This window comes from Falco rusticolus, chromosome 3 (genome assembly GCF_015220075.1).
Source record: "Falco rusticolus isolate bFalRus1 chromosome 3, bFalRus1.pri, whole genome shotgun sequence".
In the NCBI taxonomy this organism is placed as follows: domain Eukaryota; kingdom Metazoa; phylum Chordata; class Aves; order Falconiformes; family Falconidae; genus Falco; species Falco rusticolus.
In genome coordinates this window covers 97,321,236-97,338,824 of record NC_051189.1, presented here as the reverse complement: position 1 = coordinate 97,338,824, position 17,589 = coordinate 97,321,236, and the positions used below count along the sequence as shown (strand labels likewise).

The following is a 17,589-nucleotide window of genomic DNA, read 5'->3' as shown; positions in this document are numbered from 1 at the left end:
TTGTGGACAGGGAGAGAGCACCTTGGTGGATACACAAAAATACAGATTAGCACGTTTGGCAAACTCACACCAAGATTTTTGAACCCCATATGAGACTAGGGATGTCTGCATCTGTTGTGTTTTTAATACTGCCTGTATAGATTCAAAATGTGAAGCTGGAGTCAGTACCTTTTACAAAGTACTGAATTTAAATATTTGGAGATGGAATGATAGCTTAAAAGTCTTCCAAAGACAAAACTTGCCTCCGTCTGCAGTAGATAAACAGTACAGAAGACAGCAGGTAGTGGAGAAGGTGAGCAGGAATCTGGGATGGCTTTACAAGAGATTTTGAATTTGCTGATCCAAAATCATTCAAGTCTTAGTGGTGGTGCTTTGCTGAGATTTCTAGATGGCTTATGTTAATTTAACTCAAGATGTAGCTTTTAAATTAATGAAGTTAATCTGGTACAAGAGGCTGTATGGACAGGCTGTCTTTTTGATTTATCTGTCAGCAAGGCACTGGTTTAACCTACTCTTAACCCATAACAGTCCACGTGGATTTGAACTGATTTAACAAAACTTAAATTAAATTGGGGCAATCTTGTGTTGCCAGCAAAGCCTCAGGAGAAGCATCTCTAGTTCTGCCTTTTGGCATTTTCTTCCCTTGGTAATGATGTGATAAAAGATGCATTTATTTTATTTGTTGACTTTGTTGACTTGATTCTCGCCTTCAAGCTATTAAGATTTCCTTTAGTGCTAAGGGCAGTCACTTACACAACCCATTGTGGTTGCATTTGTTTGTTACTTTGAACAGTATCCCTAGCTACCGAGCCCATATTTAATACAATTTAATATCAAGAAAATACTTGGGGGCTTTATGAAATCCTCCACTTATTTGTTTACCTGTGGCTCGGTGGTTGTCTGGGTATGAAAAGGATTGCATATTTTGTCAGATTTCTGCAGTTTTCTAATCAGGCATGTTGTTGTCCGCATTGCTGTTCTCTCCTCAGTCATCTAGTCCGTGTGGGATTTCCATTTTATTTTTGGGTAGCTTCCGCTTTCCTGAACATACCGACAGCTCTTTGCACTCCCTCACAATGTTTTACTTTCTTTATTGCTCCTGGCCTTATTGCCTGCTTTCTCTTATTGCTCAAGTGCTCTTTCCAATTTCACTTCTTTCGTTCTTCGGCAGGGTTTCGCGTGGCATTTTCACCAATTGCCTTTCAGATGCATGGCTTTTCAGAGCTAAATGAACTAGTGCCGAGAGTTCATCAAATGTTCACTGGCGGTCCCGGTTGAAGTAATTGCCAATTTCTTGCCGCTCCTGTGTGGGAGCACTCTGCCACGACCTATTGCACGGCCACGTGGCAAGCTGGCCTCAGGTCCTCATCCGATTTAAACAGGCGTGGGTGCACGGAGACACCGTTTTTCATGGGATGTTAATCCTTCTGCCTGCCCTCCTTTGGTCAACATCTAATTTCAGCCTGGGAAAGGGACAGAAAAGCGATTTGCCTGAGGGCTGCCAGTAAATCAGTGGCCAAACGTTGGCGCAGTGCTGTTAAGGAGGAGAGGCGGCATCGGGAAGCACCACAGGGGTTTGGACCTTTTGGGGCAGGTTTACAAGAGTGCTTAGTGAGGTGGGGGTTCCTTGCTGAGGATCTCTGGTCCCCTAGAGCCGGAGCCACAGATGACAGCGCTGAGTGGATGCTACTGATGGGCTTTGGCAGAGGCAGTTTTGACCATGATGGGGTTTGAGAGAGAGTCATGGCCAGCTGTAGCAATGGGCAGGAACCTCTCTCTCGCAAGGAGACACTGAAAAGTGCTGATCTGGGAAGAAGTTTAACCTTAGGTGTACAATCTATTACAGGGGATTGTGTTGCAAATAAATTAAAAGGGCTAGGATGGAGCAAGGAACGAGACGTGCACTGGGGCTGTCACATCTGAGTGTCGGTGTTGTGGTCCACATTTGAGACCAGGTGTCGGAGGTGTGGAGCAGGCTGACGTGTCTGCATGTACATGTACAGCAGCAAGTACTTAAGTGCCAGGTTGGGTTTGTAATGCAACGCGGTAAGAGGAAGGCGTCTCGCTGCCTGTCACAGAGCAGGTTACCGGCAGGTTCAAATGGCTGGAAATGCTCTCCTTTTTAAGTATGAAATTAATTACCGGAGTGTGTTTAGACTGATGGACACATCTCCCGAACGTGACCCTAACATCATCGCAGGTGTGTGTTCCTGGAAAATACGAGTGGTCTGCTCTTGGGACTATTCTTTACTGTTGCTGTCAGGTGTCCCCTCAGGTGGGTGCTGGCATGAGGTGCTGGCCAGATACAGCTGATCAGGGGCAGGGCAGCCCAGCCACATCTCAGGGATGCTGCCAGAGGAGCCCAGTGCCAAGCAGGACTCTTCACCCGTGGGGCACCTGGATCAGCGAGCACTCAGCTTTCTTCCAGCATCACTGTCAGTGTTCAGCATCTAGAATACCATCCTCTCCTTTTTGTTCTAAACATCTGTAGGCTGGGGCTTTGCTTATGATGCTACAGGGGAGAATGGTGGGTGATCTGCTCATGGGGGCAGAAGTGCAGGAAATCAGACCTTCTCATTACTTCAGAAAAAAAAAGAAAATAAAAAGCTGCAAGGGTATGAAGTGAAAAAAAAAACCGAACCAACCCACCTAAATGTCTTCCTTGCTGTAAAGTCTTCATGGAGACTGGACTCCTTGTTGCAGAAGGGTTGACAGCAAAGAGGACTACGCTGGCATTGCTGCTGGGCATATTTTCCTTTAAAATTTTACAGTTCAGTAACAAATGTGTTTCCCCGTCAGCTCAGGATGATCTTAATGCAAGCTGCTACTGGAAAAGGCAGTCCTGTTCTTCCCTCCCGTGAGTTCTTGCCACCTCTTTTGTGCCAACACCAGCACTTCTGTGCTTATGAAACCCAACCCAACAAAGAAAAAAAATCAACCCATAAATTAATTTTCAGCTAGCTTGACTTCCTCAGCCAGCTGATTATGGGGTCTCAGGAGCTCTAGCGCTGGCATAAGCAGGAGCGTGTGGTTTGAGCTGAAGGGAAGAACATACATCATACCTTTTTTTTCTGTGGCAGCCCTTGCTGAGATCGGTTTAAACCAAACTGAGACCCCTCATTTAGGCTGGAAAGAGGCAGGTAAGGCAGCGCAGTGGTTTGCTGCCCCAGAAAGGTGCGGTCCCACTCCCTTTGCCCTGCTCCTCTCTGGACAGCACATTCCCATCCCTTCCTGGTCTGAGCACACAACAGGATGCAGGACTGGGAGGAACATGACTTTCTTCTTCCACCATCAGCAAGCTCTTAATTTGTCTGAGGCGCACCATCAAATTTCAGGCATCCTGCTGCACACATACCACCATATCCTAAGAGAAAAAAATATGGAGGGTGTGAGGGAAGATGAAGTATTGGTAAGTCTTGCTCTTCTGTAAACAAAGTCTTCTCAGATGGACTGTATTTTTGTCGCTTCCAGGACAAATCATTGGTGTGTATGCACAGTTTGTGTGTGTGTGTGTGTGTTTAGTATGATTACCTGGTACCAAAATGAGTTTGATACGCACCATATCTTTTTATTAGAATCTCTGGGGGTGCGGGGGGGGGGGGGGGGGGGGGGGGGGCGGGGCGCAACGCACGTGTCAAGAAGCAAGAGAGTATTCAGTACTTACTGCTTCAGGTAAAGAAAGGAAGTCTGTGGGGAAGGATGGTGGTGGCACGGGCATTGTTACCATAGTTCCCATCCATATCATTGGTTCCCAACTACTTTATCTGGCATTCCGGAGGAAGAGAAAGACAGTGTGCTCTCGCAGCCCAGCCAGCCCCGTCTCGTAGGATTTAGCGTCCGTCAAAGGAGAGGTGTGGGGTGAATGGCCCCTTTCCTTTTCAGGCCCTTTTGGTAGCAGGATGTGGCATGGCTTGAAAGAAGGCACGAACTGAGTTACTGGGACAATTGCCCGCGTCTGCCTGATTGACTTGCAAGAATGGGCTGTTTGACTCCTGGGGAGGAAGCCTGGAGAGGGTCTTGGTTTGCTTCCAAGAGGAACTTAATGCAAAAAATTACAGTGGGAAAGCAGGAAAACACAAGAGACTGAAAAGTAGAGATGGCAACTAATAAAGTTGTCTTTTATCTTCAGAATTATAGAAGGATTGTGTAGGTGTAATGTAATAATGTAATAGGATATATTGATTTCCACCCCCCCCCCCCCACCCCCCACCCCCCACCCCCCCCAGTAGCTCATCCCTGTGTTTCTATTTAGTAATCCTTTTTGGCAAGATGCTGCGTGTGATTGATGGGTGTTTTATGCACAAGTGATCACTTTGCTGCTTATCAGAACAAGGTCTGTGCAGCAGATATAGGGTGTCTTGCATCTTTATTTTTTTTTCTTTGTCACTGTGCATCTAAACGTTGTAGTTTTACAGGAGAAATGTTGAGCCCCTGGTAACAGCCAGATGGTAGAGGAACCTTTGCAAGGCTGGCCCCATGGGAAGTGCAGATATCTGGTTTCAGGTGTGGTTAAATTGCAAGCTGCAACCTCTACAAGAGGTTAAAATGCCCATAACCTACTGACTGTGTGACTTTTATCACTTCCTGCCAGCAGATGGAAAATTTTGTTCAAATGGTAGGGATTAATGGGGGGCTTAATTGAATAGGAAGTTTTTCAGCCATTCAGATGATGGCTAAAATGATCCATACGCTGTTACTTCTGACATCTCTGCCAGAAGTAATCTCTGGCTTTCTGGCTAGTGCAAGTTGCTTTCAGTGGAAAGGTGAAAGATTGCTAGAGTTCAGGTGCTCATGTTTTTCTGAGATTGGAAAACAAGAATGAAATGATCTGTAAAATAACTTTATTTTCAAAAAAACAACACACCACAATTGCAGAGAAAAGGCCGTTCAAAGCGAAAAGAGAATTTTCCTTCAGTCGCACAGCTTTGATCTTGCATCCTCTTGAGTTTTAGCAGTTGGTCAGATTACTAGGGAGGGAGCTGCTGATGTCTCGGGTATTATTTGGCATATCATTCACCATTCAATCTGAATCTGCAACTGTTTTGAAGAGGAATATGGAACAAAGAGCAGCACTGAATTTATCAGGAACCAGGGTTTCGGGTAGTGCCGGAGGGCGTCGCAGGAGTAAGGAAGTGGGAAGCTCTGTCATCTGAACCGTGCTGGTTTTGTTTAATGCCTCCTGGTTGGGAACTGGGAAGCAAACAGGTTTTGCAGATGTCCCTCAGATGTCTGAGAACGCTGAAAATGATACTAGAAGAATATTGAAGTTGTGCAGTGTGTTGGGCTGAGCAGCTTTGACTTCTGTGTAATTAAATATGGGGGAAATGCTCAAGTTTTATGAAAATGGGCAGGTTTTAACATTCTGTAGGCTCGCTTCCATAGGGTGGGAAATCTTTTTGTAGGGCCAAAAAGGCTTTTGAAAAAAAAATATTTGTGGTAGATAACAAGGTCCCGGTTACATGTAATCCAACACAGACAGGAGAGGGTGTTGGAGAGCAGGTGAAGTGCAAAGGGAGAGCATTTTTCACCCCTACGCTTCCCCCACAGTGGGTTTACTCCGTGTAGGAGAACGAGGAGGATTGCTTTGCTCTTCCACCTGCAGCAGGACATTGCCAGTTCTTTGCCAGTAGATGGAGACGGTGCAAGGGAACTGGAGAGGAGAGGACATCCTTCCTCCGGTGTGGAAGGTGTGTGTTAGTGTGGAGTTCAGCTCCAGCACATGGGACAGGGTTTAATGTGGACAAGTAATTTTATTTTTGTGGTTTTCTCCTTGAAGGAAAGTTTGTCAGGACATATGGTAGTGATTATCAAAACCCAAGCAAATGTGAACAAGTTCCTTAATTTTTATTTTTTTTTTCCTGCTGCCATAGTTTAGCGTTTTAATTTTCTGGCATGTGGTGATGCTCTTCTCTGTGCAACAGCATGGCATAAAATGGCAGCCCTAGCCTAAAGTCACTCCTTGGTGATGTGCTTCCTGTAAAACTTGCTGGTGTGTGCTGGTGGGTTTGCCTCAAGCTGGGGCTTGGGAGTCTTGGGTCACAACACCAGGGAAGAGGGTGAACCACCATTTCTGGATGCAGGAACCAGTAACTCCAGTCTTCATTTACTAAGCACATCTGTAGGTATCAGTGCTCAACTGTACTTAGGTAAGCAGCTTGCGGGGCACTGGTGAAAAGACCCAAGTAGCAGATGGGGATGAAAAACACTGCAGAAGAAGAATGGCTCCAGAGCGTGGCACAGGAGCAGAAGCATGCTGTGCACAGGAGGGAGCGTGGGGAGGAGTCAGAAGCTGTTGGAGCTGACGGTACTGTTGAAATCAGTACAGAGTGCCATTTGATAAGCACTTATTTGCACTGATGCAGGCACTTATTTGCACTGATGCAGGGACTTCCGCTGTAGCTTAGTCTCATAGAGTTAACTTGTCTTTTCTTGCATCATGAGCTGTCTCTAGTCAACAGTCTGTGCAGCATGCATAGCTCAAAGATCAACAGAGAGAGATGTATCAAGGACCCAGCCCCCTCCAAAATGGACTGCTGCAATACTTTCCTGCCTCTTGTCCCTTCTCATGAGGATGCTTTTGTGTTACTGTGTACATTTGTAGCTTGTGTGAGCATATCTAAGCTGGCCCAGTTGAATGCTGTTGGCTGTGGTGGCAAGGGTGTCAGTACTAACCAGGACCTTGGAAGGAGCATTTGTGGGACCCACAGTGAAGTGTCTGCAGCGTTGTTGTTAGATTCCTGTGTGGACTGATGAATTTGGAGGTTTAGCCTTGGTGGCTTTATTGCAACCTGCAGTGAGATTGTAGGGTAGACACAACTGGAGTACAACCCATAGCCAGTCGAAGGTTGACGTGCCTGCGCTCATGTTCTTAGACTAGAGATGAAGTTACTCCAAAATAGGAAATTTTAAGAACTATTGCAGGACAAAGGAAGGGTGGCACCACCTGTCTCCAGGATTCAGAAGGATCTCTTCTGCCATCTATTGCCACGTACAGCTCACCACATGCCTGTGTGGAGGAGAAAAAATTCCTGTCCAACCTCAGGTGGGACAACCCTGGAGAAAATGATTTAAAAGAGCCATTATCTTGCTGAAATAGATTGTCCAGATCCCACACGTACAGAAGAATAAGAATAAGCTTTTGGACCTGGGTTATGGACAGTCTGTAGGACAGTTGCTGTAGCCTGATCTGATGACGAAGGCAGCTAACTGTAGGAAAACAGCTTGGGAGCTTCATTCAGCTGCCATATCCTCATTTGGTCATGCTCCCGCTGCTCCTTCCTGCTGGGCAGCAGCCGATAAACCCTGCCACAGCCACCGGCACATGGGATGGGTGGAAATGTTTGAGTATCTGGTGGTGATTAATGTACTTAAATCTAAATCAGTCTTTCTCCAGCTGGTGGAGACTGGGCTGGAAGCATCCCGTTGTTGAGATGCTTGAAGGCAGATGTGTGGTTTCATAATTGTATTGTGCTGGAGTTGCGCCGTGGTAACTCGGGGTCCTGTTTTGATTTGTGCATGATGAGAGCATTTTTGACCCTGTGCATAGGGCTACAGTGATGCAAATTGTGTACGATAGGCATAGACTGGTTTTGCATCAGGTCCAAATAAAACCAGTTGCAGCAGTAGGATGAGAGAAGACCCATGCTCCTGGAGGAGGGCTGCAAGCTTGATGAGTTACACTTTTGGGTTTTGGGGTTGTTTCTTGTTCCTCTTTGCTTCTGTGTGTCTTGAGGTCTATAGAGGGGACTCATGTTCACAGTGGGGAAATACTGCTGCTACATCAGGGTAGCGTCAAAATTCCCTGGCCACCATGGATGTTTCAGGACAAAACCCAGGGCATTTAGTACCTAGTGTGATTCATACCTCTCAAGGTTATCTAGACCACTGAAACACCCCAACTGCCTGGATCCGTAGCTGAAATCTGAATGTAGTGCTAGTTTTCTACAACTTCTTCGACACCATCTAGTACGGGCCTCAGTCTGCCAGGCAAGATCTGCATCCCTATGTCATTGTAGCCACTTGTATGTGCAAGGTGGAGTATATACAAGGCTCATATATGGTGGCTGGAATTGTCCAGTTCCTCCACAGTTAATGTGGTGGTGGGTGGTAAACAGTGTTCAGAGACTTTTAAAGAACTCCCACTTTGCCCAAGGCTGTCTTGTGTGTAGTTTTAACAGCCAGCTATTTCACTTACTGGGTACAAGTGTGTTTGCTAAACTGCGTGAAGTGAGGTGGTTTTGGAGACTGTAAATACCTTCTTGTGATCTGTGAGCATGGTCAGGAGAAATAGGTGATTCCAGAATTAATGATAATTTGAGCAGTTTTTAGCAAACAAGTTTAAGTTGCCAGCTGTACTTTGAACTTGCCATTAAGCATATGGGTTAGCTCAATTATCATTTATTAAATGTTATTCCCAAGCACCTTTCCATTGTTTTTTTCAGGAGAGGAGGTTCTCGGAAACCGTTTCCCATTTAATATATATGCAAAAAACCACCACCAAAAAAACAAAAACACAAACACCAAAGGAAAATGTGCATCCATTCATTGTGGCTAAAGTTTTAGAGCAAGAAGCGTTATTTACGGAAACATGCTCTGTTAGGCTCAGTAATCAAGGATTGAATGGAGATGGGCTTAGTATTTTACTCTGATTTGTTCACTTGAGAATTTAAGACTGGTTTAAAAACATGTTGTTAATTTAGGCCCAATTTAAAATTTTTAGACCATAGCAGGTAAAAAAGATGGAGCGAATATAGGGCTGAGTAAAATAACTTCTGAGGATTCTTGCGTTAAACCTTAATGGAATGTTTTATTTACTGAAAACTAATGCCAATTCTTCTAATCAGATGATAGCATTAAGAATAATGCTCCTACCTAGTAATTGCAGGTCTGGGTTGTGTCTTGGTTTGCGTGATCTTGCAGATAATTTTGAAGGAGTCACATCTTAGAGTGGCCACATGCTTTGCACTGGTTAACTCCACTTGGTATCTGCGTGGATGGGAGTGACCAGCTCTCTTACCCTCTAGTTCCTTCCTGGTACAAGCAGGTGTGGAGACACAGAAGATGATTGAATCTCCATTTCCACTACTGCAAACTTGCTGGCAGTAATGACTGAGCCAGCATGTTGTTGAAATGGGCAACGGGTTCTGCTGATACAAGCAGAAAATACTGTCCCAGAAGCTTAGGGGTATGTGAGAGAGGAAATGCAGTTCAAAGGACTCGTTCATATGCCTCTTTTCTGCTCTTGGTGCGATGCTGTTTATTCACCTGATGTTGTAGCTTGGGGGACAGGGGTTGCAGTGGTATGTGAATATATAGATAGAAACACAGCCTAGTACTACCAGAGCTAACACTTGCACTTAAGTGTGCTCTAGGGACATCCAACAAGATCTCCTTGTTTTCTGAGGGCAGTCTCTTCCCCCCCCCCCAATATTTTTGCTTATCCAAGTAATGTTTACCCTCACAGGTGGAGGGAAAAAAGTTTGTTTCATTTAAGTTTTGGCAGTGTTGATGTAGACAGCTTGGTTTGAGTTCTCATGAAGATTGTCATCGTCTAGAAAGTTACTCTCTGCGGTGAATGTCTTGGGCTTGTTCTCAGGAGTGAAAGGGTGAGATGTAACTTAGCCATGCTTCCCACTGGCACAAGTGGTAGTGGTAAGGAATTCCCTATTGTCCCGTGAAGAATGATAAGCCCAGCACCAAGTTTTGCATGCCTAGAAGTGCCTGTCACATGGTTGATTTTGTTTGAGCTGGAAATTACACCCTTGATAATCATCTGATCTCCAGCAGACACCTGGCTATTAAAGCCTAAATGACTTTTGTTTGTTTGTCTTTCTTAAAAGGAGGGCAGAACATATCTACAGCCTATCACTTTCAGATAAGTTTACCTTAATAAACAAAGCTGCACACACAAACGAATCTTCACGTACAGGCGTGCTGTGCACTGATGAGAACAAAAAACTGTGCACTTCAAACCTGACTTAGACCATGGGTAGGGACAAGTAAAACTCAGAGATAACTATTTTATTTCACCAAACCAGCAAAGTGTCATAGTAAGGAAATAAATAACCCAGATACCCAGCAGAGGGAAAACTCTAATGATATTGGCACCGAATGGTCAGCACAAAAGCAAAAATCAGCGAGGTGGAGCAGCTGGCCGTGCCAGAGCCTTCCCTGTAATGGGTACTAGTGGCTGATGGAAGGACGGCTGTGGTGCTGGACTGTGACTGTGTGTAGCTCTATGGGATGGTCAGGTTAAGACAGCAGCATGGAAAGGTCTCACAGAACTTAGCTCAGCTGTACCCATGCAAGGACAAACCCCTGAATGGGGGGGGGGGGGGGGGGGGGGGGAAAGTAGTAAATTTGTGGTGCACTGAGTTTCTGCTGCCCAGATTGAGAGGGTTAGTACTGAAGGAGATGTGAGAACTTCAAAGGCTGAGCAATAACAGGAAACCCAAACTCCCCCCGTTTAAAGGTGTGTTTTGATAGAGGATGGTTCCTCAACAGGTAGCCTTAGATCAGGCAGCAAGTCTGTATTCTTATCTACCTAGTGTTTGGTGAAAACTAATACCAGCTCATTACTAATAGTTAGTAGTAGTGATTTTGATGTGATAAAAGGATCTACAAATACGTTGCAGTTTCTCAGGAGGAGAAGCAATAAAAGCAAAGTAACCAAATATCAGTGCTGCTTTTAGAAAGACAGAGGCACAGATTCCTTTGCTTGTAGTTTGCAGGCTGCTCACTAGCAGCTCAGAAAGTGAAAACCACACTGCATTGAAAAGGGAAATGGAATTAATCACAAAACTGACACTCAAGCACCCACTTAAGCTTTGGTTCCTATAGAGTTTGGAAATCTAACTCCAATGGTGCCATTATAAAGAAAAAGAACATAAACATCAGGCTGTGGAAAAGCAGGAAATAATGAAGGCAAAAGTGAGGTTCAAGGAGTAAGTGAAAGGTTGCAAGACCAAACAGCAAGCATATATTGTAGTACACAACATGCAAGAAGTTTAGTGAAAACCTGCAGATTGCTGGAGATTAGAGGATGTTTGAAAAAGTTTGTTTTGCAAATCTTTTCCCAGTTGAGATGCATAGGTATGGCGACAGCCTCTCAACCCCAGAATTTGCTATAAATAGATTAGTATGGATATACATATATAATTGTGCATATTGTTCTTTGTGTATGTTTTATAGTACTTACGCTTTGCTTTCGCTTAGGAGTTACGGTGTAATAAACTGAAAATAGCCAGATTTTTGTACCGACGTACAACTAAATCTTGCATAGTGATAATTTAATACTTAGTTTGTAACTAACACAGCATGTGCTGTTACCTAGAGTATTAACATTTACTAAATTTAACACAGGCTGGTATTACTGAGCTTTGCTTTGCAAAGAAAAGTCCACCTTTGTGTAGTAGGTATTTTCTTCCTAAACATGTCCTTTTCTACAAGCGAAAAGCAATGGTGCTAAGATACTGTCTCTTAAAAGACATATCTGAAGTATTTTTAGCTAACACAAACTGTAGTGTTTTGATTATAAAGAATGTATTATTTATATGTGTTATATCTATTATAAATAATGTATTATAAAGACTTGCTTAAAATATGCAGCTAAAAATAAATTCCAGTTTGGAAAATCTTCAGAAAGTGTATTTTCTGTTGGAGAGAAATGTTTTGTAGCCTAGTCTGAGTTTGTACACTCAGGGTATTTTGGTTGTGGAATTGTAGTTAGTCTCTGGCTGTAGTTTGCTGTCTTGGACCTGAACAGTAGGTACAGTAGAAGAGAAGTGTACCAAAAGGAGGTGAGGTTTCCTCAGGCTGAAGATTTTTTGAAATTTGTGTCATAATTAGGTGCTCAAAGTCATCTCTCAAAGGCAGTAGAAGAAAAATAACATTCTGCTGGGAGAAGGTGAATTACTATTTATTTTTAAATAGTCTGGATATTTCTGGCTGTGTTGGGTGTTTGCATGATGTTTAGCTGCGGTATTATTTTGAGTGCTTCCCTCTTCTTGCAAAATTTTTTCTGCTTGGTATTTGCAGATCTTATGTAATGTATACCCTTTGGATGAGGACAGAGTGAGCACTTTATTTTGGGATGCAAACAGGATTTTTGTTGTTCATTTTGTCATTTGTGCCAGTCTGCCTCCTGTTGCCAAACGCATGCAAAATAGGTCATTCCAGCAGGAACTGTTGTATTAACAAGCAAAGAGCAAAGCCACATGGGTGGAGTTACGTGTTTGTAGAAACATAGAATCGTTTAGGTTGGAAAAGGCCTGTGAGATCATTGGGTCCAACGATTAACCTAACACTGCCAAGCCACCACTAAACCATGTCCCTGAGCACCACATCTACAGGTCTTTTAAACACCTCCAGGGATGGCGACTCAGCCACCTCCCTGGGCTGCCTGTTCCAGAGCTTGACAGCCCTTTTGGTGAAGAAATTTTTCCTGATCCCCAATCTAAACGTCCCCTGGCACAGCTTGAGGCCGTTCCCTCTTGTCCTGTTGCTTGTTACCTGGGAGAGGAGACCGACCCCCACCTCCTGCAGCCTCCTTGCAGGGAGTTGTAGAGAGCCATAAGGTCCCCCCGAGCCCCCTCCTCTCCAGGCTGAAGCCCCCGGTTCCCCCAGCCTCCCCCCCCAGCCCCTGCCCCTGCCCCAGCCCCTGCCCCGCTCTGGTCACGCTCCAGCCCCTCAGTGCCCCCCTGCAGTGAGGGGCCAGAGCTGAGCCCAGGGGTCAAGGTGCGGCCTCACCAGTGCCCAGCACAGGGGACGGTCACTGCCCGGGTCCTGCTGGCCACACTATTGCTGACACCAGCCAGGGTGCTGCTGGCCCCCTTGGCCACCTGGGCACGCTGGGGGCTCATGCCCAGCCGCCTGCTGACCGGCCCCCCCGGCCCTTCCCCGCCGGGCAGTTCCCAGCCCCCTGCCCCCAGCCCGCAGCGCTGCGGGGGGTGGGTGTCACCCGGGTGTGGGACCCGGCACGGAGCCGTGTTGAACCTCCTACAAGTGGCCTCGGCCCATCGGCCCAGCCTGCCCAGACCCCCCTGCAGAGCCTCCTGCCCCCCAGCCCATCAACACTCCCCCCAGCTTGGTGTCGCCTCCAGCTTACTGAGGGAGCGCTCGATCCCCTCGTCCAGGTCATTGATGGAGATGTTAACCAGGCCTGGCCCCAGCGCTGAGCCTGGGGAACGCCACTTGTGACCGGCCACCACCTGGATGTCACTGCATTCACCCAGCCAGTTTTCACCCAGCGCAGAGTACGCCCGTCCAAGCCACCAGCAGCCAGTTTCTCCAGGACAACGCAGTGGGAAATGGTGTCAAAGGCTTTACTAAAGTCTACATAGACAACATCATACACACAAAATTCTGAGCGCTTTCATCACTTCCTTACCTATTCTGCCTTGCTCAGAATTGGTGCATGAGTGAGTACGATGGGCAGCTGTGCTTCATCTGCCTTACCTGTGATGGAGGGGGTGGTACTTTCCCTTTTGGCAGCAGCTTCACACTTACATTGGATTAAGTGTAATGTGAAACTGTGCCCCAAATCACTAGTTTATACTTCTAGAGGTTTTCATGGGCGCATAGGAGGCTATTAAGATGCATATACTCCTTCACAAGCAAAGTTTTGTTACCCATGTTTTCAATTGTGTGTGTTTGTGTGTTTTTCCTTTGCCTGGCCCATGTTTGAAACTGGTCATCTTCACGCAAATCTGGAGCAAAGACTGCTTAAAAGCTTGGCTTTTGTTTCCTAACTTTGTGCCTCATCCCGATGTGTTGTAGCTACAGAATTACTTGCTTCTTGCTCATAGCTCCCTCTGTACACCTTAAGGCATTGAAGTAGAAGCCTGTGTAGCACATGCCTATCCATGCAAAGAACAGTAATTGTGGCAGAAACCTAAATAATGCTGCAGTCGCAAAAGGGTGCCTTTGTTTACTAGTATTCGTAAATCAAGTTGGTGATGCTTATGCCCTGTAAATCCTCAGGGTTTTAATAAAAAAAAAATGGATGTTTCAAAAGGAGCAGGGCTGTTTTTGTGTCACTGGTGAGCTCAAACTAAGCAGGAGGAAGTACAGCAAACATCAACAGAGGTGTGAGAGGAGAAGTATCTCAGACACATCTGACCGTAACAGCAAGAAGTCTCCACAGCCTCCCTGGGGAAGTGGCAAAAGTTCATAGCCATAGCCTGAAGCTGGGTGGAGGAAAGATCTGGCATTTTCACTGTCCTCACTGAAACGAAGGGTCACTGGTGGGAGCGTGGTAGGTAGCAAAGAGCCAGGGACGCTGCCAGGCCGTGTGCCCTGCAGAAAGTGGGCCAGCAGAACAAGCAGGGAATTGGTTGTACTGGGGGAGGATGGCTAGCAGAGAGTGTGTTTTCAAAGACAGACTGAACCAAAAGTACTTTCAATTCACTAATTCATTTCGTGTCTGTGCCGAACCTATAAGTCATTCCCTAATCCTCTTTCAATGCTCTAGGGACCAATATGGGGATGCTGCAAACAGCCCTGGCCGATCCTTGCTACAAAGGGTTAATCTTGAACCATGAAACAGACTTATCCTTTACTTTTTGGGGTGGTGGTCATTGCAGAATCCTCCCCCCTGCTTATCTTTGATCACAGGAGTTTTGAGCAGGTAGTTTCAGAGGTGTGGTGAGTGCACAGTGTGTCTTGACAGCCCAGCTGAAGAAGCACATCGATGGGCAGGATTTGCTGTGCAGATGACAGCAGCAGGCAGGGTTGCTTGCTAACCTTTATAGTATGGTGTCTGGCGAGAAAGTGTATGTTTTTTGCAGAGCAGAAGCCAACACAAAGCATTTTTCTCTGGCTGCATGTGTGATTTCGGTGATAGAAATGTAGTTGTTTGAAATTAAAATCCCATTCATCCTGTGTGGGAGTCCTTCGTCTACTTGATGGAGTAGGGCTTTGCAAGGCAATCTGAGCAATTTTGGGTGTATACAAGACTTCAATTCCGGGAAGATAGTTTGTTCATAGATACAACAAAATGTATGTGTTCAATAGTCTTTTAGTTCCAGTTCACAAATTATAAGCACTGTGATAAAAAAAATAATTATAACCATCATGTTATATTTGCTATTAAGGAGATGAAAATAAGCAGTAAGAGTGGCTGGTGGTGTTTGTTGTTTGGGGAAGTGGGGGCTGGATAATTAGGACGTGGACAATTTTATACAAAGTTTAGGGAGAAAATTGCTGAATGTTACTTTTGTTCTCTGTTGTCGTTAGGGGATGTGTGTATACATATACAAACACTGCTGGGATTTTCAACTTCTTTTTTTTTTCTTTTTTCTGTTTTGGCCACAAAATTGTGGGAGTTTAAAATGCAGTAACAAGCCTGTTCTTCTTACCTAGCTATTTAAGTTTCATGTCTGTGCAAAAGAAGAGATTTGCCTCTTAGGTGTTTCATCCACACTGAACGATAGCTATGCTTTCCTGAAGTCAAGCCTGCTGTGGAGTGACGAGACCTGGCTTTTCCTTCAGTGTTATTTGATACATGTTTCAGTTTGACATTATGTAAATACTCTGCTATTAGGGAAGAAAATGACATAAAATTGCATGCTTTCTCAATGAGGTTTTAAGTTCTTTCAGTAGCTTCTCTCCTTTTTGAAGCTGTAATAAAGATCGTAATTAGAATCCTAGTTGCTTAAGTGAGAAATTAGCATGTTCTTAAATGCTGAGCCGAGCCAGGTTCCTAGTGAGACCCCCTCCGGGTATCTGTCCTGCCCCAAAGCGCTTTCCCTAATACCAATTTGTGTTCTGGACGTATTAAAGAAAATCATATTCATTGCCACCTAGCAGTTAATCAGAGCCTTCAGATAGGCTTGAAATAATTTGCATCCTGACTGCCAAAACCACCTGCATCAGTTAATTTCCTACAGCCATACCCGGCCATGCTCTAAAACTTAGCAGAGGGTGTCAGTCCATCACCCAGTAGCGGGACTGAGGCAGATTCACTCCGTGCATGTCCTTCATTCTTATAAACTGGTCATAACTACTGCTTACCCCACCCCAGACCTCCTTGCTTTACTGTTTTCTAGGCTGTGGCCCAGGGAACAAAAATAGCTTTCCTTGAAAGTATTGATTTGTTTTTGTAGAACTGGGTGCTAACATAGATACTTTTATCTACTAATGTGTATTTTATCATGTAAATAGTATCCTAGCAGATTGGAATATGTGAAAATTTTAATGGGTCTAAAATAAACCTCATTTGTAGATTAATTAAAAACAAGTAGCAAAGAACACTGACACTTTTTTTAAAAAAAGACATTTTTATGGTGCAAAATACAGATTTAATCTCCAAACAAGTGAATGGTAAACTGTAATCGTAAGATGTGCAAGAAAATATTTGGAACATATGAAATAGTAGTCACAGATTTTATAGTCAAGATGTTCCCTTTCTGGTTTTCCAAATTGTTGCAGAAGTTACCAGAGGGTAAGGCAAATAAAATACTGCCTTCGCAGTGGACCCCAAGTAGGAATATGATACTGGTGGGAGGTGGATTCAGATCGCCCTGTCTCCACCCACCAACCCCCCCCTTTTTTTTTTAATGGTGAATTTTTATATTCTGATGTCTCTTCTGCAAGTTCAGCCTAACGTGCTTCTGATATGCTCTTGTTTCCACAGGCCAAGGCTGCAAGCACAAAGGAAGTTTGCTCAGTCCCAGCCAAACAGTCCCAGCACAACTCCAATAAAGATAGTGGAGCCGTTGTTACCCCCTCCTGCCACTCAGATTTCTGACCTCTCCAAAAGGAAGCCCAAGACAGAAGATTTTCTCACATTCCTCTGTCTTCGAGGTAGGAGTCTTGTAGCTGCTGAAGGGGGACAGTCTCATTCGAAGAATGAGCCATGGCACCACACACTAAGTAGCAGCCACACAAATGTACTGGTGCTGCGCTTGAATATATTGCATGCATTTCAAGTCTCAGCCATTTGACTGTATCTGCAGCAGAAGCATTTGAGTTCGTGGTTGTAAAGACCATAAAATGAGGCCAGTAGTAATGCAAAAGGAAATTTCTTTTATGCTTGACACTCTGTTGTCCTGAATGGGGTTTTGTCTAGCTCTCCTAAGTCCCCCCGCATCCTCCTTTGTTTTGCCTGACTAGAAACTGAAGAAGTGTGTAACTTGCCTGAGTACTTATTCCTGCAAGAGGAGATACCTGGTTGGAAATTCCCCTTCTCTACCTATTCACTGTCCTGTGTTTTTCAATTTGAGTGAGGCTTTTCATCTGACAGTGGGTGGAGGGGTTGCTGCTGTTCTTGGTTGCTCCAGGAGCTGGACTGTTCCCGTGGTGGTAATTAAAACAGGTGAGCTCCTCCGCTCTGCAACCCAAGTGCAGATGAGGTTTCTGAAGTTGTACAGCGAGATACCTGCATTATCTCACGGTAACAGGTGCCTGAGCCTGGCTGGAACTGGATGGCGTGTGTCTGGGATCACTGGTGTGTATTTGTGAGCCTGCGTGTCAGACTCGGGGACCTTAGCGTGAGGTATACAGTTGACTGTCCTGACTAAGCTAAAGAAGGAGACCACTCACCAGAGTGGTCACTTTTCCTGGGACTTTCTATGGGCCTGTGTCCCAAGT

General features: G+C 45.1%; 1 protein-coding gene across 3 annotated transcripts in view; it reads left to right on the top strand.

Annotated features, from left to right (window-relative positions):
* JARID2 (jumonji and AT-rich interaction domain containing 2) overlaps window positions 1-17,589 on the top strand; it is a 226,813-nt gene that overhangs the window by 145,030 nt on the left and 64,194 nt on the right. For all 3 annotated transcript variants that reach the window (XM_037379184.1, XM_037379183.1, XM_037379185.1), the window contains exon 4: window positions 16,634-16,803. In XM_037379184.1, the coding sequence (XP_037235081.1) occupies window positions 16,634-16,803 (170 nt within the window). The remainder of the gene's footprint in view (window positions 1-16,633; window positions 16,804-17,589) is intronic.